At 43.3% G+C, this 22,506-nt stretch overlaps 1 protein-coding gene across 1 annotated transcript; it reads left to right on the forward strand.

Annotated features, from left to right (window-relative positions):
• Positions 1–247: 247 nt before the first annotated feature.
• LOC133021065 (ribonuclease inhibitor-like) lies at positions 248–15,847 on the forward strand (the record flags this gene model as incomplete). Its single annotated transcript, XM_061087832.1, has 6 exons — positions 248–296; positions 1,890–2,511; positions 10,912–11,085; positions 11,616–11,792; positions 13,480–13,653; positions 15,682–15,847. Coding segments are annotated over exons 1-6 (1,362 nt in total), but the record flags the coding sequence as incomplete, so codon positions are not given.
• Between the last annotated feature and the right edge of the window lie 6,659 nt (positions 15,848–22,506).

A 22,506-nucleotide genomic window follows, 5' to 3' on the forward strand; every position in this document is an offset into this window, starting at 1 on the left:
TCGGTCTGAGGTTCAGATTCAGTTATTTTCATTAGTGTGCTCTTCAACTTTTGAGAATATTGAAGTTTCAGACAAAAGTTAAGTGAATAAACGTGTTCATACACTTTTTGAAATCAACCACACTGAAGTGTTTTTTGTCAAGGCCGAATAGCAAAGCAGAGCAAGGATTGATTTCTTCGACAAGCAAGGATCAGAGTCGGCTTCGTCTAAGCGGAAAAAGCAAGGAGCGGAGAAACCGTCTCCGGCGATGTCAGCATATGCGTTGGCTCGCCTGCATTTCTCCTCTGGAGCTTGCAGTAAGGACACTTGGCTCAAAGCCAAGCCGGCGTGCTCTGGACCCAGGTACGACTCGCAGCGGGCATGCAGGTCGGATGATAAGATGTAGCCGGTCTGACAGACCTGGCACATGCGGATGGAAGAAGTCATCGTGGAAGTTGTTTTGTGCTTACTCATGGTACGCTGAAGAAAAGGGGAACCCATCACCTGGTCTCAGCCCAATTTATACGAGGTAAGACCAGGGGTGGGGCCCACAGTAGGTGGGCGTGGACTAAAGTTTTCAGTGTTGTGCATTCCCGCAAGGGATGAACCCACTAGCGATAGCCTTTAAAGGGCGAAGCCAATACGATATATAGAACTGTGTTTGCTGTGTAGCATTCAGCAATCATTCATTTTACCCTGTGGGTATGAATGCATTCATATATGTGAAGGACTTTTTTGTACTTCTGTGTTTCAGCTGCTTCTTTTAACGACCATTCAGCATTTAAACGCTACAGCAGCTGAAAGGCAGTGGTGGAGGAAGTACTGAAGTTTAGTACTTAAGTAAAAGTACAAGTACCCAGGAAAATATATACTTAAGTAAAAGTACTACACCAACAATCCTACTTAAGTAAAAGTAAAAAGTACTTACTTTTAAATTTACTTTAACTATTAAAAGTAAAAGTACTCATGCAATGGGTTGTCTCTCAATGTCTAGGCTGTGCCATTTTGATAAAGAATGCAGATATAGCTACTGGTAATACTCATGCCTCTACAGATGTCACTACTAGTAATAATTATAAGCAACAACATTTGCAGGTATGGCCTGCCCCTTTAAGGAACGGGCCCAGAGAGTGACGTAGTGCACCTGGGTAACTTGCGCAAGAAGTGTGTGAATACGAGAAGTGAACGAGCACCTGGAGGTGATGAGAGTGTTGCTCCGGTGGACAGTCAATAAATAAAGTGGCGGCGTTAAAACTAAAGAAACGTCTCCTCCATCTTCTTCACGGAGTGGTCCGGACGGCTGCTTACCGGCCACTGTGTGTGACTGTGTCACCCAGATGCGTATGTGTGTGTGTGTGTGTGTGTCACCCAGATGCGTGTGTGTGTGTGTGTGTGTGTGTGTGTGTGTGTGTGTGTGTGTGTGTGTGTGTGTGTGTGTGTGTGTGTGTGTGTGTGTGTGTGTGTGTGTGTCACCTAGATGCGGAGCTGACGAGTGGGCACCCTCCGTCGGCCCAGCGCTAAACAGAGTAGCTGATGGTTAGATAGTGATCAACTACGAACTTTAACAGGAAGAGTGAAATGTTTGTTGGGGTGTGTGTGACTGTGTGTGACTGTGTGTGCGTGTGTGGAGCGCTGGTGGTCAGTGACGGAGCCGCTCCGTCACAGCAACATTTTGGCGAAACTGTGTTCATAAAATGTAACGAGTAACGACACTTATTGTAGAAATGTAGCGGAGAAAAAGTATAGATAATAGCTGCAAAATGTAACGGAGTAAAAGTAAAAAGTATGCACTATTATTTTTACTTAAGTAAAGTACAGATACGTAAAAATTTACTTAAGTACAGTTACGAAGTAAAAATACTTCGTTACATTCCACCACTGCCCATCTGTTAAAATCCTAAAATTTGCAGACGACACTTCAGTCATTGGCCTCATCAAGAATAATGATGAGTCTGCATACAGGCAGGAAGTCGAACAGCTGGCCCTGTGGTGCGGTCGAAACAACCTAGAGCTGAACACGCTCAAAACCGTGGAGATGACAGTGGACTTCAGGAGGAGCCCCCCAGCACTGCACCCCCTCATCACACTCAACAATACAGTGTTGGCTGTGGAATCGTTCAGGTTTCTGGGATCCACAATCTCCCGGGACCTGAAGTGGGAACCCAACATAAGTAAAATCATCAAAAAGGCCCTGCAGAGGTTGTACTTCCTGCGCCAGCTGAGGAAGCTCAACCTGCCTCAGGAGCTGCTGATCCTGTTTTACACAGCTGTCATTGAGTCTGTTCTCTGCACATCACTAACTGTCTGGTTCGGATCGGCCACCGAATTGGATAAGAGCAGACTTCAACGGACAATCAGGACTGCAGAAAAGATCATCGGTGCCAACCTGCCCACCATCCAGGACCTGTACACCTCCAGAGTCAGGAAACGGGCAGGAAAGATCACTGCAGACCTCTCACATCCTGGGCACAACCTGTTCCATCTCCTCCCCTCTGGGAGGCGCTACAGGTCTCTGTTGACCAAAACCTCCAGGCACAAAAACAGTTTCTTCCCTCTCGCTGTCTCACTTCTGAACAGCCAACCCACTGACACTGTTCAATAACCCTGGATCTTTATAATAAACACTGTACAGTTTCTCCCGGAATTATATTATATTATATATAATATATATTATAATCATATTTAATTATGGTTATCTTATTTCACTTCACTGTATAACCGTAATTCACATACATGTTATACCTGCACTTTTTTTTCTTAGACTGTCGCACTGTTTGTATTTTGTATTGTTTTTGGGACTGTTCGTATTGTACTGTTTTGTTTTGTGATGTATATTTTGTGTAGCACACTGAGAGCCACTTTACCGAGTCAAATTCCCTGTTTGTGCAAACTTACTTGGCCAATAAACATGATTCTGAGATTCTGAGGAAGACGAAGGAAAACATAAGAACCTGTCGGAGAGAAAATCACTTTAATCTGTAACGTGTGAATTCATTTCTCTGTTGTGACCTTGTGTGTGATGGAGTTTGTAAAATGTTCTGAAGGAGATTTCCACAATAAAGTTAACTCAAGTATCAACCCAACGTGACGTCACAGGCTGGTTGGTGAGCTGCTGCTCTGAAGCCTCACTTTGACTTCTTGTTCAGCGCCATCTTGGTTTTTTGAAACCAGAAGTAACCATATTTGGAGGAGCAGGGGGTGGAGCCTGACTGAGAGCTTGATGGCACGCCCCCCTAAACCCATTGGATGGTGCTAGATGTCAATCATAAAGTGGTGTCACACCTGGTGTTAACATCCGTCTGCTGATCGCACAGCACATGAAGTAACTGAGTGTTGGTTTGATTCCAGAGTTTATGAGGCTCATTTAAACATCATGAAGAATCACATTGTTCGGCTCAGTCCCAGGAGACGCTCCCAGTCAGGACTCAGTGTGAAAGTGAAGATCTGGATTCATGATCCCACACCGTCCATTATTAACTAAAGACATGATCCTACGTTTGTTATCTACACTACCTACTTCTATTGCTGCTAGTCTTGTATCAATACGGTTCATATTCCATATCTATTTCTTACTGTACATATCTTATTTATTTACATATTCCAATTTACAAATGCAAATACTCTGCACTTTTACTGCTTTTGTGCACTTCTGGATTAATGCTAAACTGCATTTCATTGTCTCTATACTTGTTCTCTGTGCAATGACAATAAAGTTGAATCTAATCTAATCTTAAACCTGTATTTGTTATAACATCACAATAAAACATGAACTTTGAACCAGTTCATCTTCATGGGTATGAACTGGACTCTGAACTGGGTGGTTTCCAGAGTGAACTGGTTCAACAGGGAGCGGTCAGACTCCATTTTCACCTGGACGAGCAGAAGGAAGGAAAGTGAGCAGGTGAGTGTGAACACAACTTTCTGAAAGTTTTTCTGTCTCACTCTCACACCTGCTGTTAACATCCGTCTGCTGATCACACCACTCTAAGTTTGTCAGTTCACACCTGGTGACAGAGGTAGTTTCATGTGATCGGATCCCAGAGACAGATGTGAACAGCAGGTCTGGAACAAAGAGCCTTCAAAGGACTAATTAACAGAGTTAACTCACAGCTTCACTTTATCTTCATGACATCTGTTCATCAAGTGTTTAATAACAGAACGTGTTTTCACATTCATACGATACAGCAGTGGTCACCAACCAGTGGAGAGTCTTCACTGTGGATCCCAGTAAAGCTCTGGACTAACTGGCTGAGGTGTGAGGGACATCGACCTGCAGAGCCAGGTACACACACACACACACACACACACACATATATATATAACTTTATACAAAGCCATAGAACTGAGTGGAGATACAGAGTGCTGCTTCAAGCTGCTGACTGATGTGCTCTCAGTGTTACTGTCTATAAAGTTCTGTAATTAATTTCCAGCCTTTATGACGTGAACATGATACTAGATGTTGAGTTTCCTTCTCTTAGTGGCCGGGGGTGGAAGGACACAGGAACTTTTACAAGCTTGTATTAATTAACTTTAATGTAGTAGATTGGTCTAAGTGTAGATTAGGAAATGCTCAAGTTGCAAAAACTTTTTTATTGAATGTTTGTTTGTTGCTATGCAGGTTTATTGGTGGATTAACAAATGACATAAACTATATTACATGAAAGGGAACTTTATTACTGTACTTGTACAATAGTACAACTCCACACCCTTATTGGCTGGAACCCTAAAAGATATGTTCATATTATTAATTTAATAACGTTCTCAATGAAATGGTTGAAACTGGCTGAATAAATCGAGTTTGACTGAAATTTGAATCCAAAAATAATGGAGGCTTCCTGAGGTCACATGTCAGAAAGACAACGTAAAGTCTGAGAGCGGGAAAGAGAGAGAGAGAGAGAGAGAGAGAGAGAGAGAGAGAGAGAGAGAGAGAGTCTATTGTCCTCCACCTAAAGTTTTTTATTTTTAAGGTAACTACAGCCTTCCTGAGGTTTCTGATGACATCACTGTATTTCCTTATATATAAGTATTCCTGTGTATTCAAATAAATACCAGAATTACAAACTATGAAGCCCTGCATCTATTTCACAATAAAAACATTTAAAAATAAATGAATTGATTCAGTCGACAGAAACGCTGCAGTGTTTTTATTTTGAAATGTGTCGGCTACAGGAAGTGTTGCAAATATTTGTGTTTGTGACGTTTTCAACAGATAAACAATGAAACTGGTGTGAAAGATCATTTCACGGTGTTCTGCTGTAAACTGAGCGCAGAACCAGAAGGAAATAGACCAGACCTTGAATATCTAGAAGAGCAGAGTGGCCTGAACCACAACTGAGCCGCAGCCTGCCCGGTGCAACATGGACGAGGAAATTTCAGAGCAAGTTGGACCCTCACACACAAAGTAAGAGACCTGCTACAAACATGTGAAGCTCCAAACTGAATCCTCAGAGAAGATTCAGTGAATGATGTGTTCTGAATAAAAACATGTTTGTGTTTGCAGAGGTCAGGACCACAGACTGAGAGCAGAGTCTCCAGGGTCCAGCTGTCTGTCTCTGAAGAGTGACCAGTCCATGGAACATCCTTACAACTTCAGTAATGAACCTGGACCCTCACACACAAAGTAAGAGACCTGCTACAAACATGTGAAGCTACAAACTGAATCCTCAGAGAATGAACCAATGAATGATGTGTTCTGAATAAAAACATGTTTGTGTTTGCAGAGGTCAGGACCACAGACTGAGAGCAGAGTCTCCAGGGTCCAGCTGTCTGTCTCTGAAGAGTGACCAGTCCATGGAACATCCTTACAACTTCAGTAATGAACCTGGACCCTCACACACAAAGTAAGAGACCTGCTACAAACATGTGAAGCTCCAAACTGAATCCTCAGAGAATGAACCAGTGAATGATGTGTCCTGAATAAAAACATGTTTGTGTTTGCAGAGGTCAGGACCACAGACTGAGAGCACAGTCTCCAGGGTCCAGCTGTCTGTCTCTGAAGAGTGACCGGTCCAAAGAAGAGCCTCCAGACTTCAGTAATGAACGTGGACCCTCACACACAGAGTAAGAGACTGTTTCTACTGTGACCTGCTCTGAAGAGGATCTGGTTTCCTCTAGTGTGGCCCCTGCATTAGGACACAGCTTCATTGAAGTTGGTGACTAATCTCTCAGAATCACTCAAAGAGCTCAGACCTCCACCAAGGACCAGCACGCTCCTTATGAAACCACTTTGAAATCCACTACAGACTCATTTTGATTTGGATCTGCACCAAATTCCACACACTGGTAAACATCAGTCCTCTGAGCATGTCTGTGAAAGTGCCCCCCCCCCCCCCCCCGGATCTGGTTCACAGACCACAACCTTCCACCAAGTTTACTGGTAATCTGTGTTTTTTTATATACTGGGTGAAAACAAAACCTCCTTGACAGAAGTAATGACAACCTGTGACTGTGACATGTGAGTAATCAGGAAATGTCTTCACAGGGAGAGGAAGAGGAGTCATGTCTCTGAGGAGGAGCAGTCGTCTTGCTGTGCTTCGTGTCAGGACGTCCTGAAGGATCCAGTCTCCACCAGCTGTGGACACTGGTTCTGCAGACAGTGCATCACCTCATACTGGGACCAGTCTGGTTCTTCAGGAGACTCCTCCTGTCCCCAGTGTGGACAAAGATCCAGAACAGGAGCTCGAGCTCAGACAGCCGGTCAGAGCAGCACTGTACATGTGTCTGCTGATGTCTTCACTTCTGACAACAGCACATGTGGTTTTATTTTGTTCCTTCATACAGCATCAACATTTAACATCGTTATAAAAGCACAAAGTCAAAAAGCTTTTATTTTTCTGTATCTGATTAAAACAATCAGCAGATTATCAGATTCTCTGTCTCTAACATTGTTTCTTGTCTTTCAGCAGATCCTGGTCTGCAGGAGGTTTTAGATGAACATAAGCTCAGTGTGAGGAGGAGATGTGAACATGTGACTGAGGGAAGTGATGAAACAGGAAGTAGAACCCTCCTCAACAGGATCTACACTGAGCTCTACATCACAGAGGGACAGAGTGAAGAGGTTAATTCTCAACATGAGGTGAGGCAGCTTGAGACGACATCGAAGATGAAGATCCTCCAGGACACTCCCATCAAGTGCCACGACATCTTTAAAGCCTCCACTGACCAGCAGAGCAGCATCAGAGTCGTCCTGACCAACGGCGTCGCTGGCGTTGGAAAAACCTTCTCGGTGCAGAAGTTCACTCTGGACTGGGCAGAGGGTTTAGAAAACCGGGATGTGGGTCTGCTGACTGTGCTTTCGTTCAGGGAGCTGAACCTGGTGAAGGACCAGCAGCACAGTCTCCTCACGCTGCTCCGTGTTTTCCATCCAGCGTTACAGAAGCTCACGGCAGAGACGCTCGCTGTCTGTAAACTGTTGTTCATCTTTGACGGCCTGGATGAAAGCAGGCCTTCTCTGGACTTCAACCACAGGGAGCTTGTGTCTGAGGTCACACAGAGGTCATCAGTCAACGTGCTGCTGACAAACCTCATCCAGGGGAATCTGCTTCCCTCGGCTCTCGTCTGGATAACCTCCAGACCTGCGGCGGCCAATCAGATCCCTCCTGCATGTGTTGACAGGGTCACAGAAGTACGAGGCTTCACTGACGCCCAGAAGGAGGAGTATTTCAGGAGGAGATTCAGTGATGAAGAGCTGTGTAGCAGAATCATCTCACACATCAAGACGTCCAGGAGCCTCCACATCATGTGTCAAATCCCAGTCTTCTGCTGGATCAGTGCTACAGTTCTGGAGCACATGTTGACCACAGACCAGAGAGGAGAGCTGCCCAAGACCCTGACTGACCTGTACTCACACTTCCTGCTGGTTCAGACAAAGAGGAAGAACAACAAGTACGGTGAGGGACATGAGACGACTCCACAGCAGCTGATGGAAGCTGACAGGGACGTTCTCCTGAAGCTGGGGAGGCTGGCGCTTAAACATCTGGAGGAAGGAAACATCATGTTCTACCAAGAAGACCTGGAGCGGTGTGGTCTTAATGTCACAGAGGCCTCAGTGTACTCAGGAGTTTGTACTGAGATCTTCAGAAGAGAGTGTGTGATCTTCCAGAAATCAGTCTACTGCTTTGTTCATCTGAGCGTTCAGGAGTTCCTGGCTGCAGTCTACATGTTCCACTGTCACACCAAGAGGAACACAGAAGAACTCAAGAACTTCTTTGGAACATATGGGGACACAGACAGTACCTTCTCCCTAGATGACCTCCTGAAGAGAACCATGGAGCAATCCCTCAGCAGTACAAATGGTCATCTGGACCTGTTTGTTCGCTTCCTTCATGGCCTTAGTCTGGAGTCCAACCAGAGAGTCTTAGGAGGCCTGCTGGGTCGGACAGAGAACAAGCCAAATATCATCCAGAGGGTCTTAGGAGGCCTGCTGGGTCGGACACGGAACAATCCAAAGATCATCCAGAGAGTCATCAACAACCTGAAGGAGATGGAGAGTGATGACATTTCTCCTGACAGAAGCATCAACATCTTCCACTGTCTGACTGAGATGAACGACCACTCAGTTCATCAGCAGATGAAACAGTTCCTGACGTCAGAGAACAAATCAAAGGAGAAACTCTCTTTGATCCACTGCTCAGCTCTGGCCTACATGCTGCAGATGTCAGAGGAGGTTCTGGATGAGTTGGACCCGGAGAAGTTCAACACATCACACCAGGGTCGACTGAGACTGATCCCAGCTGTGAGGAACTGCAGGAAGGCTCTGTGAGTCCAGACATGATCAATAACATGTTCAATCAGTGGAGATGAGTCGTTCTTCAAATACACTCAGTGTTAAATGATCCTCATTGTTTTGGGCAGTGTGTGTGTTAGAGTGGTCAACACTGTGAGTGCATTCTTTCTGTGTGTGGGTGTGTGTGTGTATCAAGTTATTATTAGTATGTACATATACATTCTCATTGTTCTCATGTACATATGAGAACAACTAGATCAGATGTGGAGAGTGAAATCCATCCATGTGATCACTGTGCTGGAGTTTGAGGATTCAGACCATGTGGGGTGCAAGGGAGATTATTGTATATGTATATACAGTGCTGTGAAAGATTATTGGCCCCCTTCCTGGTTTATTCTTTTTTGCATATTTGTCATATTTAAATGTTTCAAATCATCAAACAAATTTTAATATTAGACAAAGATAACCCAAGTAAATAGAAAATGCAGTTTTTAAATGATGATTTCATTTATTAAGGGAAAAAATCTATCCAAACCTACCTGGCCCTATGTGAAAAAGTAATTGCCCCCCCTTGATAAATCATGAATGAACTTTGATTAACCACATTTTTGGGAAAGCTGAGTTCAATTTCACTAGCCACACCCAGGCCTGATTACTGCCAGACCTGTTGAATCAAGAAATCATTTAAATAGAACCTGTCTGACAAAGTGAAGCAGGCTAAAAGATCAAAAAAGCAACACATCATCCCGCGATCTAAAGAAATTAAAAAACAGATGAGACACAAAGTATTTGATACGTATCAGTCTGGAAAGGATTACAAAGCCATTTCTAAGGCTTTGGGACTTTAGCGAACCACGGTGAGAGACATTATCCACTAATGGAGAAGACTTGGAACAGTGGTGAACCTTCCCAGGAGTGGCCAGCCTACCAAAATTACTCCAAGAGCGCATCGACGACTCATCCAGGAGGTCATAAAAGACCCCAGAACAACATCCAAGGAGCTGCACGCCTCACTTGCCTCAGTTACGGTCAGTGTTCGTGATTCAACAATAAGAAAGACACTTGGCAAAAATGGCTTCCATGGCAGAGTTCCAAGGCGAAAGACACTGCTGACCAAAAAGAACATAAAGGCTCCTTTCACATTTGCCAAAAAACATTTTGATGATCCCCAAGACTTTTAGGCAAATATTCTGTGGACTGAAGAAACAAAAGATGAACTTTTTTGAAGGTGTGTGTCCCGTTACATCTGGCCTAATACTAACACAGCATTTCATAAAAACAACATCATACCAACAGTCAAACATGGTGGTGGTAGTGTGATGGTCTTGGGCTGCTTTGCAGCTTCAGGACCTGGACAACTTCCAGGTCCTGACTTAAATCCGATTGAGATGCTGTGGCATGACCTTAAACAAGCTGCCAAGGGTGGCACAACCAGTTATTAGGTTTAGGTTTATTAGGTTTAGGTTTATTAGGCAGTTACTGTTTCACAGAGGGCCAAGTAGGTTTGGATAGATTTTTTCCCTTAATAAATGAAAACATCCCTTAAAAACTGCATTTTGTATTTACTCAGGTTATCTTTGTTTAATAATAAAATTTGTTTGATGATCTGAATCATTTAAGTGTGACAAATCTGCAAAAAAAAGGGGGGCAAATACTTTTTCACAGCACTGTATATCTGAGCAAACAGCTAGCACAGAGTGAGGTGACGATCACTGATGAGAATCACTGACTGTTCTCTTAAAATGAAGAAGCAGGATGTATGGTTTATTCTTCTTTCTGGTCAAACTAGAGTACCCTGCGTTTGTCCTCCACCACCAACCAGTGCAGTGTCCATCCCTCCAGATTCCTGACATGCTGCATTCACAATAATATGAGGTCACTGTAACCTTTGACCTTTGACTACTGAAATCTAATCAGTTTATCTTGGGTCTAAATTTGAAGAAATCCCCTAAAGACAGACTTGAGACATCATGTTCAAAAGATCATGAACATGTTCTGTGACCTTGACCTTTGACCTTTGAGCACCTGAACCTAATGAGTTCCTCTGTTGGTCTGAATGAACGCTTGGGCCAAATCTGAAAGGATTCTCTTGAGGAGTTTTTAACAAAAAGGGGATTTACCAGGGTGAGGGTCAAATTATCACGTTTTGTATGAATGTTGTGTTTTCTGATTTAATTCTCACAGATTTGATATTTCTTTAATTACAGACTCCGGGGTTGTGAACTCTCAGAGACTCACTGTGAAGTTGTGGCCTCAGCTCTGAAGTCAGACCCCTCACATCTGAGAGAACTGGATCTGAGTCACAACAAGCTGCAGGATTCAGGAGTGAAGCTGCTGTGTTCTGGACTGGAGAGTCCAAACTGTCGACTGGAGACTCTGAGGTCCTTAAATCCTTCTTCACTTTTCAGACTTTCTTTCTTATTGGGTCATTATTTATTTAAATGGTCTCAGTTCTGCTCTGCTCACTGTCCCTCAGTCATCTGTCCCTCACCCAGCCTGTCAGTCACGTCCACCTCATCAACTCCATTCACCTGCACTCACCTGCTCCTGATCACTGAGAAAGTGTCAGTAAATAACATGTGGACTGAGGCCGAGCACTCATCCTCCTCCGGTTTTCAAAATAAGACACATTCTTATTGAAACACGTTGGACAGTTGATAAGTATAGAAACAAACAGGAAGTGACTGTCACCCCTACTTTAAACAGTGTTTAATAACACAAACCTGCTCAGTGACCAACACACAGAGAAGAAGCTGATGAATGAAACAATGGTCCAACATGTCTGATCTGATATTTATCTTCAGGTCACAGACTGGACTGAGGTCAGCAGCATGTTGAGAGTCTGTGTTGACATGATGATGATCAACAATAACAGGAGGACACTTTCTAATATTCATATTTCTTTATCCAGGTTGGATCAGTGCAGTCTGTCAGAGATCAGCTGTTCTTCTCTGGCTTCAGCTCTGAGGTCAAACCCCTCTCATCTGAAAACACTGGATCTGAGAGACAACAACAAGCTGAAGGACTCAGCAGTGACGGAGCTGTGTGGTTTTCTACAGAGTCCAACCTGTCGACTGGAGAGACTGTGGTCAGACATCATGTTTTAATGTTAAAGGTTCAGTCTTAAGTATTTCATTCTAAAGTCTGTAAATATAAAGTATGTAAATATACAGTATTTAAATATAAAGTATTTAAATATAAAGTAGGTAAATATAAATGTCTCATTCTAAAACAAAGAAAAGAACAACTGGTACAATTCAGATGAAACTAGTGAAAACATCTCAAGGATTCTTTTCTCTTCAGTTTCTAACAATGGATCCTTTCACCTGAATCTTCCACACTGGAGCTTTAAGGTCAAAGGTCAGAACATGTGTTCCTAACAGTGAACACTGATACTGAGCTGAGAGATGTTTGTAGAATGAGCGCTGAGGACCGAGTCAGGCTCAATGTGACTGAAGTTTTACTGACAGAAACAATCCAATGCTGGACAATGTGTACATGTAATGTTTCTGTGGAAGCTAACCAGGACTTGTCCCGGTGGTCCTGTGGACTGACCACATGACAGCGTGCTGCGTTGGTGTTCTGGGACTGGGCTCAGGGTCCAGAGTCCAAGTGGATTATATTTGATTCCTTTTATTTTTAGGACCAAGTTCTTCAGCCCTGTTTCTTCCACTTTGGGTTCATTTCCAACATGAAACCCTTCCTCTGGTTTCAGGACTTACATGGGGTCGTCCATGCCTTTATCTTTTCACCACTAGATCTCTGTCCCGCCCTGTACACACGTGTTCCTCAGGCTCCCTGCACCACTTTCAACTGGTCAAACTGCTGCTCAGATCATCGCCACTTCAAGAAAACATGATCATAGAACTGCTCTCCCTTTCACACATCAACTGTGCAACATGTTCTGACAAGTGGGTCGGACATTTTCTGGAGCTGAAGCAGCAGCAGGAGATTGTCCAGGTCCGACTCGTTCACAGCAACAGGAACATGTGGGAACATTCAGACGAGGGGCGGAGCCAAAACACATATCTCCATGACAACCATGGTTTTGTTAAGTTATGTTAAGTTACAGGTTCACTGTGAAGGAGTTAGTGACGTCTCCAGGTGTCGTACATGTGAACGTAGTCCACTTGTTCACGTGTACGACTCCTGAACATGTCCAGCAAGATATTTAGAGACATCTAGTGGTGAAGTTACATATTACAAACAACTGAACCCCGAGGACACAAGGACTTTCAAGCTGTTTTCAGTCATGAACTCTGCAAAATAGTGTCTGGACATTTTCTGGAGTTTGACTTTCACATATGAAGAACGCGTGGAGCAGCAGGAGGCCGGACATGACGTATAAATCCTGCTGTGGAAAGATCAGTGTTATTGTTTACAGCTCATCCACACCAGCGTCGGCCCTCATCACCAAAAGATCTGGAATCTCCTCGTGTTTCCACGTTGACACCTTCGTCTTCTACGTGTACGGCTCCTCTTCTTCATGCTGAGATATTTGTGTTTTTCCAGTTTCACGTCCCTCACGTGTTAGAAACCTCATCAACACGTCCACATGCTCTCTGTGAATCCTCTGGACATTCACCTGCTCTATTCTCACATGGACTCACTTAGAAACTTTATTAGGAGGCTGCAGGAAAAGTTCCAGAAAATGTCAAGAACAACTTGACTCAGACTTCAGGTCTGAAAACAGAGACAGTGATGTTTAGTCAAAGTCTTTTATTTTCACACCTGAACTCAGTTTAATTAACAGTTAAGTTTGATTCTTTATCCAGGTTGGAGAGCTGCAGTCTGTCAGAGATCAGCTGTTCTTCTCTGGCTTCAGCTCTGAGGTCAAACCCCTCTCATCTGAGAGAACTGCATCTGAGTGACAACAACCTGCAGGACTCAGCAGTGAAGGAGCTGTGTGGTTTTCTACAGAGTCCAACCTGTCGACTGGAGACTCTGAGGTCAGACATCATGTTTTAATGTTAAAGGTTCAGTCTGAATATAATATAAAGTATTTAATTCTAAAGTCTGTAAATATAAAGTATGTAAATATACAGTATTTATGTATAAAGTATGTAAATATACAGTATTTAAATATAAATGTCTCATTCTAAAACAAAGAAAAGAACAACTGGTACAATTCAGATGCAACTAGTGAAAACATCTCTAGGATTCTTTTCTCTTCAGTTTCTAACAATGGATCCTTTCACCTGAATCTTCCACACTGCAGCTTTAAGGTCAAAGGTCAGAACATGTGTTCCGAACAGAGAACACTGATACTGAGCTGAGAGATGTTTGTAGAATGATCGCTGAGGACCGAGTCAGGCTCAATGTGACTGAAGTTTTACTGACAGAGAAACACTCCAATGCTGGACAATGTGTCCATGTAATGTTTCTGTGGAAGCTAACCAGGACTTGTCCCGGAGGTCCTGTGGACTGACCACATGACAGCGTGCTGCGTTGGTGTTCTGGGACCGGGCTCAGGGTCCAGAGTCCAAGTGGATTATATTTGATTCCTTTTATTTTTAGGACCAAGTTCTTCAGCCCTGTTTCTTCCACTTTGGGTTCATTTCCAACATGAAACCCTTCCTCTGGTTTCAGGACTTACACGGGGTCATCCATGCCTTTATCTTTTCACCACTAGATCTCTGTCCCGCCCTGTACACACGTGTTCCTCAGGCTCCCTGCACCACTTTCAACAGGTCAAACTGCTGCTCAGATCATCGCCACTTCAAGAAAACATGATCATAGAACTGCTCTCCCTTTCACACATCAACTGTGGAACATGTTCTGACAAGTGGGTCGGACATTTTCTGGAGCTGAAGCAGCAGCAGGAGATTGTCCGGGTCCAACTCGTTCACAGCAACAGGAACAAGTGGGAACATTCAGACGAGGGGCGGAGCCAAAACACATATCTCCATGACAACCATGGTTGCGTTAAGTTATGTTAAGTTACATGTTCCCGTTACAGGAGTTATTGACGTCTCCAGGTGTCGTACATGTGAACGTTGTCGACTTGTTCACGTGTACGACTCCTGAACATGTCCAGCAGGATATTTAGAGACATCTAGTGGTGAAGTTACATATTAAAACAACTGAACCCCGAGGACACGAGGACTTTCAAGCTGTTTTCAGTCATGAACTCTGTAAAATAGTGTCTGGACATTTTCTGGAGTTTGACTTTCACATATGAAGAACGGGTGGAGCAGCAGGAGGCCGGACATGACATATAAATCCTGCTGTGGAAAGATCAGTGTTATTGTTTACAGCTCATCCACACCAGCGTCGGCCCTCATCACCAAAAGATCTGGAATCTCCTTGTGTTTCCAAGTTGACGTCTTCGTCTTCTACGTGTACGGCTCCTCTTCTTCATCCTGAGATATTTGTGTTTTTCCAGTTTCACGTCCGTCACGTGTTAGAAACCTCATCAACACGTCCACTCGCTCTCTGTGAATCCTCAGGACATTCACCTGCTCTGTTCTCACATGGACTCACTCAGAAACTTTATTAGGAGGCTGCAGGAAAAGTTCCAGAAAATGTCCAGAACAACTTGACTCAGACTTCAGGTCTGAAAACAGAGACAGCGATGTTTAGTCAAAGTCTTTTATTTTCACACATGAACTCTGTTTAATTTACAGTTAAGTTATATTCTTTATCCAGGTTGTGGGACTGCAGACTGTCAAACAGCATTTATACACAAGTGAACTAATTTAATTCTAATTTAACATAATTCCTCTTCATACATAACTTGAATCCATTCATTAATTAATCTGTGACATTTTAAATATTCAGCTACTTGTTAAAACACTGAGTGTAGTTCTGGATTTCCTAAACTGTATTTTTACTGAATCAGGACTCGTTTTTAGTCCAACATGTTTGATTACATATTTATCTTCCATGTTATGAGTCTCTGCTGACATGTATATGTGTCTGTTATTTTCACACATGAACTCAGTTTAATTTACAGTTAAGTTTTATTCTTTATCCAGGTTGAGGGACTGCAGACTCTCAGAGATCAGCTGTTCTTCTCTGGCTTCAGCTCTGAGGTCAAACCCCTCTCATCTGAAAACACTGTATCTGAGTGACAACAACCTGCAGGACTCAGCAGTGAAGGAGCTGTGTGGTTTTCTACAGAGTCCAACCTGTCGACTGGAGACTCTGAGGTCAGACATCATGTTTTAATGTTAAAGGTTCAGTCTGAATATAATATAAAGTATTTAATTCTAAAGTCTGTAAATATAAAGTATGTAAATATATAGTATTTATTTATAAAGTATGTAAATATACAGTATTTAAATATAAATGTCTCATTCTAAAATAAAGGAAACAACAACTGGTACAATTCAGATGCAACTAGTGAAAACATCCCTAGGATTCTTTTCTCTTCAGTTTCTAACAATGGATCCTTTCACCTGAATCTTCCACACTGGAGCTTTAAGGTCAAAGGTCAGAACATGTGTTCCTTACACTGAACACTGACACTGAGCTGAGAGATGTTTGTAGTATGAGCGCTGAGGACCGAGTCAGGCTCAATGTGACTGAAGTTTTACTGACAGAGAAACACTCCAATGCTGGACAATGTGTACATGTAATGTTTCTGTGGAAGCTGACCAGGACTTGTCCCGGTGGTCCTGTGGACTGACCACATGACAGCGTGCTGCGTTGGTGTTCTGGGACTGGGCTCAGGGTCCAGAGTCCAAGTTGATTATATTTGATTCCTTTTATTTTTAGGACCAAGTTCTTCAGCCCTGTTTCTTCCACTTTGGGTTCATTTCCAACATGAAACCCTTCCTCTGGTTTCAGGACTTACATGGGGTCGTCCATGCCTTTATCTGTTCACCACTAGATCTCTGTCCCGCCCTGTACACACGTGTTCCTCAGGCTCCCTGCACCACTTTCAACTGGTCCAACTGCTGCTCAGATCATCGCTACTTCAAGAAAACATGATCATAGAACTGCTCGCCCTTTCACACATTAACTGTGGAACATGTTCTGACAAGTAAGTCGGACATTTTCTGGAGCTGAAGCAGCAGCAGGAGATTGTCCGGGTCCAACTCGTTCACAGCAACAGGAACAAGTTGGAACATTCAGACAAGGGGCGGAGCCAAAACACATATCTCCATGACAACCATGGTTTTGTTAAGTTATGTTAAGTTACAGGTTCACTGTGAAGGAGTTAGTGACGTCTCCAGGTGTCGTACATGTGAACGTAGTACACTTGTTCACGTGTACGACTCCTGAACATGTCCAGCAAGATATTTAGAGACATCTAGTGGTGAAGTTACATATTACAAACAACTGAACCCCGAGGACACGAGGACTTTCAAGCTGTTTTCAGTCATGAACTCTGTAAAATAGTGTCTGGACATTTTCTGGAGTTTGACATTCACATATGAAGAACGGGTGGAGCAGCAGGAGGCCGGCCATGACGTATAAATCCTGCTGTTGAAAGATCAGTGTTGTTGTTTACAGCTCATCCACACCAGCGTCGGCCCTCAGCACCAAAAGATCTGGAATCTCCTCGTGTTTCCAAGTTGACGTCTTCGTCTTCTACGTGTCCGGCTCCTCTTTTTCATCCTGAGATATTTGTGTTCTTCCAGTTTCACGTCCGTCACGTATTAGAAACCTCATCAACATGTCCACTCCCTCTCTGTGAATCCTCTGGACTTTCACCTGCTCTATTCTCACATGGACTCATTCAGAAACTTTATTAGGAGGCTGCAGGAAAAGTTCCAGAAAATTTTAAGAACAACTTGACTCAGACTTCAGGTCTGAAAACAGAGACAGTGATGTTTAGTCAAAGTCTTTTATTTTCACACATGAACTCAGTTTAATTAACAGTTAAGTTTTATTCTTTATCCAGGTTGTGGAGATGCAGTCTGTCAGAGATCAGCTGTTTTTCTCTGGCTTCAGCTCTGAGGTCAAACCCCTCTCATCTGAGATACCTGCATCTGAGCTTCAACGACCTGCAGGACTCAGGAGTGACGGAGCTGTGTGGTTTTCTACAGAGTCCAACCTGTCGACTGGAGACTCTGAGGTCAGTTCACTGACTGACTTTTGTAGATCTCATATCTATAAAACAGCATTTATACACAAGTGAACTCATTTAATTCTAATTTAACATAATTCCTCTTCATACATAACATGAATCAATTCATTAATTAATCTGTGACATTTTAAATATTCAGCTACTTGTTAAAACACTGAGTGTAGTTCTGGATTTCCTAAACTGTATTTTTACTGAATCAGGACTCGTTTTTAGTCCAACATGTTTGATTACATATTTATCTTCCGTGTTATGAGTCTGTGCTGACATGAATATGTGTCTGTTATTTTCAAACATGAACTCAGTTTAATTCAAAGTTTTATTCTTTATCCAGGTTGAGGAGCTGCAGACTGTCAGAGATCAGCTGTTCTTCTCTGGCTTCAGCTCTGAGGTCAAACCCCTCTCATCTGAGAGAACTGGATCTGAGGTTCAACAGCCTGCAGGACTCAGCAGTGAAGGAGCTGCTTGATCTACAGCAGAGTCCAACCTGTCGACTGGAGACTCTGAGGTCAGTAGATGGTTGGAGTCAGTCCTGCTGCTTCCATCAGTATTATACTAAGCACAGTCAGTATCACAGATCCAGAGTCTGTGCTACCAAGCAGGATTTGTGGTTATCAGGTTAACTTCAGGTTTAGTTTTTTCAGTCCTATTTCTTAACGAGGTAAATCACCATGGTACCTGATGAACGGCTCACCTGCTCCATGTTAAGTTGGAGATCAACCCGTATCAAAGCTCCGCCCACTGACCACAGTGACTCTACACTGTGGTGCACACTCTCCTTAAAGGGACGGATAAGGGAAGTTTAAATCAACGTCTGGTTGGTTCAGTTGATCTCTAACTCATCCAGAACATCTCAATGTCTCCAGACTCGTCCTGTCCCCAAAACACCAGATGACCTCAGTCAGCTTCCTGGAGACAGGTCCATGTGTCTTTATTGAGTAGTGATGTCAGAGGTGTCCACCACAGTGTGTCCTCAGAGTCAGTGAGTGTCCTCAGAGTCACTGAGACAGTGTGTCCACAGAGACAGCGAGTCAGTGTGTGTCCTCAGAGACAGTGAGACAGTGTGTGTCCTCAGAGACAGTGCGTGTCCTCAGAGACAGTGAGTCAGTGTGTGTCCTCAGAGACAGTGAGTCAGAGTGTGTCCTCAGAGACAGTGTGTGTCCTCAGAGACAGTGAGACAGTGTGTGTCCTCAGAGACAGTGAGTCAGTGTGTGTCATCAGAGACAGTGAGACGTGTGTCATCAGAGACAGTGAGACAGTGTGTGTCCTCAGACAGTGAGACAGTGTGTGTCCTCAGAGTCAGTGAGACAGTGTGTGCCTGACTGTGTCTGTCAGGTTCAGTTGAGCTGATCTCAGAAAGATCTCCTGGACATGTTGGAGTGTCTTCCTAGTTCAGGCCTCAGTGTTTCCTCAGTAAAGCTGTGAGAGGACAATGAGGACAGACGTCAGGATTGGACAGAGACACAGAGAGACAACAGTCGGCCAATCAGACGAGCCACAAGCTGCTTGGGATCATGTGATTGAGTTAACGTGAAGACGACAGTTGTTGTTGTTTTCATATGAACAGGAAATGAAGCTGGACCACAGCTGACAGCCTCACACGAGGGACAGAGACGGTGTCGTCTTCATCTGATCTGAGACAGTTTGTCCTCTCACTTCATCAGTGAAGAACTGATCAGGTGGATGTTTGTCACAGCTCTGAGATCAGTGGGACTGAAGCCTCTCCTCATCACCATGGTAACCAGGAGCTCTTTATACAGAGCAGAACCTCTGCTGAGGTCCATCTGTCTCATCTGGTCCCAGTTTGTCAGAAGCAGATGTTTATCAACACACAGTGAAACATGTCTTCACCTGTAAATCCACCTCTCAGGTGTCCACTCTGCACTTTGACATGCAGAGGACACACACTGAGCTCTTAGCGTGTTCATTCCAACACGTGAACATGAAGCAGAGAGGAAGCTGCTCCACCTCTGAACAGGACTGAAGTCCCTGCTGCTCTTTCTACTGGATGTGCTGCATCACTGACTCACAGCTGATGAAGTGAGTCTCTGTGACACTGATGTCTTCTTCTCTCAACAGGTGGAAGGAGTCTTAGTGGAGGTGAGTGTGAAGAGGACAGTGTGTGTGGGCGGAGGCTGAGCTGTGTCCTGAGGATCCAGAGGCTGAAGCAGCAGCAGCTTGTGTGTAGTCTCCAATCTACACAACCCCTAATCTGCATGTGTTTGTGAGATGAAGCTGGAGCACCTGGAGAAAACACGGGGAGAACATGCAGACTCCACACAGGAAAACCCATCTGAACCGGGTTCAAACCAGCAACCTTCTTGCCCCGATTGTGTTTATTCAGATGAAGATCGTGTTTATTGAAATGACACAACACAAGCAGAATATATAAACCCTCTATAAAGAGTCACATCCAGTATGTTTAAGTTTGTCTTCATTATTTTTCACCTTTGTCCCTCAGTATGTCTCCATGTGTGTAGAACCACATTCTGTGTAGATGTTTATTTATGAACTTAAAGTTCCTGGATTCACGTCACAAATTGATTTAGTTCAACACAAAGTTAAACACATTGAAATCACTTTGAGTTTAAAATCAGAGGTTTGTCTTTGACACAAAAGATCAAAACTGGACTTTGATTTGGGAAGTTTTCATTTCTGCATCAGGTGCAGAGCGGTGGTGGCTTTTCTACTTTTGACCCACAGGTGGCGCTGTAGTATAACAGCAGCACATCCCAGTCAAAGCCTTTATATTAAGTCTATGAGTCAAACACATGGATCTTTTCCTCTGTGAGAAACCACAAAAAAATAATATATTTATATAACAATTTACAAGCACTTAAATTGCACTTACTTATAGCACTTTGTACTTTTGCTTTATTTTTGAAAATTGTACTTTCTTGATTCTTTTTGTTCTGGGTTTGTATCCCCGGGGTTGAATGCACTTATTGTAAGTCGCTTTGGATAAAAGCGTCAGCTAAATTAAATGAAATGTAACGAGAAAGAAAAACATCTCAGAGAGAAAAGTTCTGTTTCTGTTTGTCTCTGCTTTAATGCTCAATAAACATCCTTCCACCGACTTCACTGGAATCATGACTCTGCTTTTCTTTCCTCTTCAAACAAACAGGTGGAAACATCTCGTCCTTGGTGCAGGTAAAAGAACAAAATCACCAGTTTGACAAACAACCAGAAGAAAAGTGAATGAGACATTTAGACTATGTAGAAGAGTCGATGAAGAGCAGAGCATCTTTAAATCTCTGAGGAAACTGTTTAATAAACATTTTACCATATTTAATAGAAAACTGACCTGAGGACGTTTTATACAAACGTAGATGAAGATTCTTGTTGTACATTCTCGAGCACCACCTCAGAACAACCACCAGGGGGAGACTGTAGCAGGCCTCTGGGAACAGGAACGTGCCGGGAAATAACTGATGATGGGAGGTTCACAGCAGAGACAAGGGACAGAAAGTGTCTGAGAGATGATGTCCTGAAGACAGGGGACATTTTGGGCCTGTTGAACAGTTTGTGTTATTTTGTGGAGACACTTGTCTCAACATGATGATGTCACTTCATGTTCAAGCCCGTCTCAGTTCTTTGTGACTTCAGGATCAGAAATGTTTGACAGAGTCAGTTCCTGACAGGCTCCAGTTCTCACTGTGTGGAGAGGTCATCATGTGACTTTGTGATGATCCTCAACACACGTGTGTCAGTGTAACATGTGACTGTGACGCCATGTTCATGAACACGCTGCTCTAACATCTGTCCAGCAGATGTTGAAGCTCTGAGGTCCACTTCCTCTGCAGCAGAGTGAGACCATCATCTCTTCATGGAGCTGTGCACCAGGCTGTTGTCACGGTGACCAAACACAAAGTATGAACAACTTGTCGTCCAAAGGATCCGTTAGAATTCCATCCAACATATTTATGGGATATACTTTATACTTATAAGGAAAAGCTTGTGCTCGTAATGAAATTCTACATCTTGTCAATATGTCTCAATATAAACAGCCTGACAGCAGATCAATACATTTATTTTTGATTCTTTATCAGTTGATTTCCTTCATTCACCAAACAAAAACATTTCAATGCAAACACAAAACCTCTAATCGTGAAAGAAAAGGAGCAGAAAGAAAAATAATCTGATATAATCTGCTGCTCGTTCACAAGACGCTCATCAGCTCGGTAGCTTCAGCTTCTGTTTAGTGTTTTGTTACTTTAAGGTTGAGGTCTAGATTAGATTCAGGTTTAGGTTAAAGTTTGACACCTCTCTCTCTCTCTCTCTCTCTCTCTCTCTCTCTCTCTCTCTCTCTCTCTCTCTCTCTCTCTCTCTGTCTACGTTGTCTTTCCTGACAGGTGACCTCAGGAAGCCTCCATTATTTTTGGATGCAAATTTCAGTCAATCACTCGATTTATTCAGCCAGTTTCAACCATTTCATTGAGCACATTATTAAATTAATAATATTAATATATGAGAGGAGCCTTATCAGACCTCTTATCAAACAGTTTGTGAGACTGACCAGCGATGTGACGCATACACATTCTAACTAACCTCAAGATTAACACCGAGCAGCAACGGCTATTATAAGTCATTGTGTGAAGGCCGTAGCTGCTCCTGCCCCCACCCTCCTGCATTTGGTGTGGTTACAATTCTATTGACATCTTCACAGACACACACACACAGACAAACATTGATTTAAAATCACAACAAAATCTGTAGAATGAAGATTTGTTATTTTTATTTGAACATTGTTTTTTTCCGTTTCGTTTTA

The sequence above is a fragment of the Limanda limanda genome, chromosome 15 (genome assembly GCF_963576545.1).
Source record: "Limanda limanda chromosome 15, fLimLim1.1, whole genome shotgun sequence".
In the NCBI taxonomy this organism is placed as follows: Eukaryota; Metazoa; Chordata; class Actinopteri; order Pleuronectiformes; family Pleuronectidae; genus Limanda; species Limanda limanda.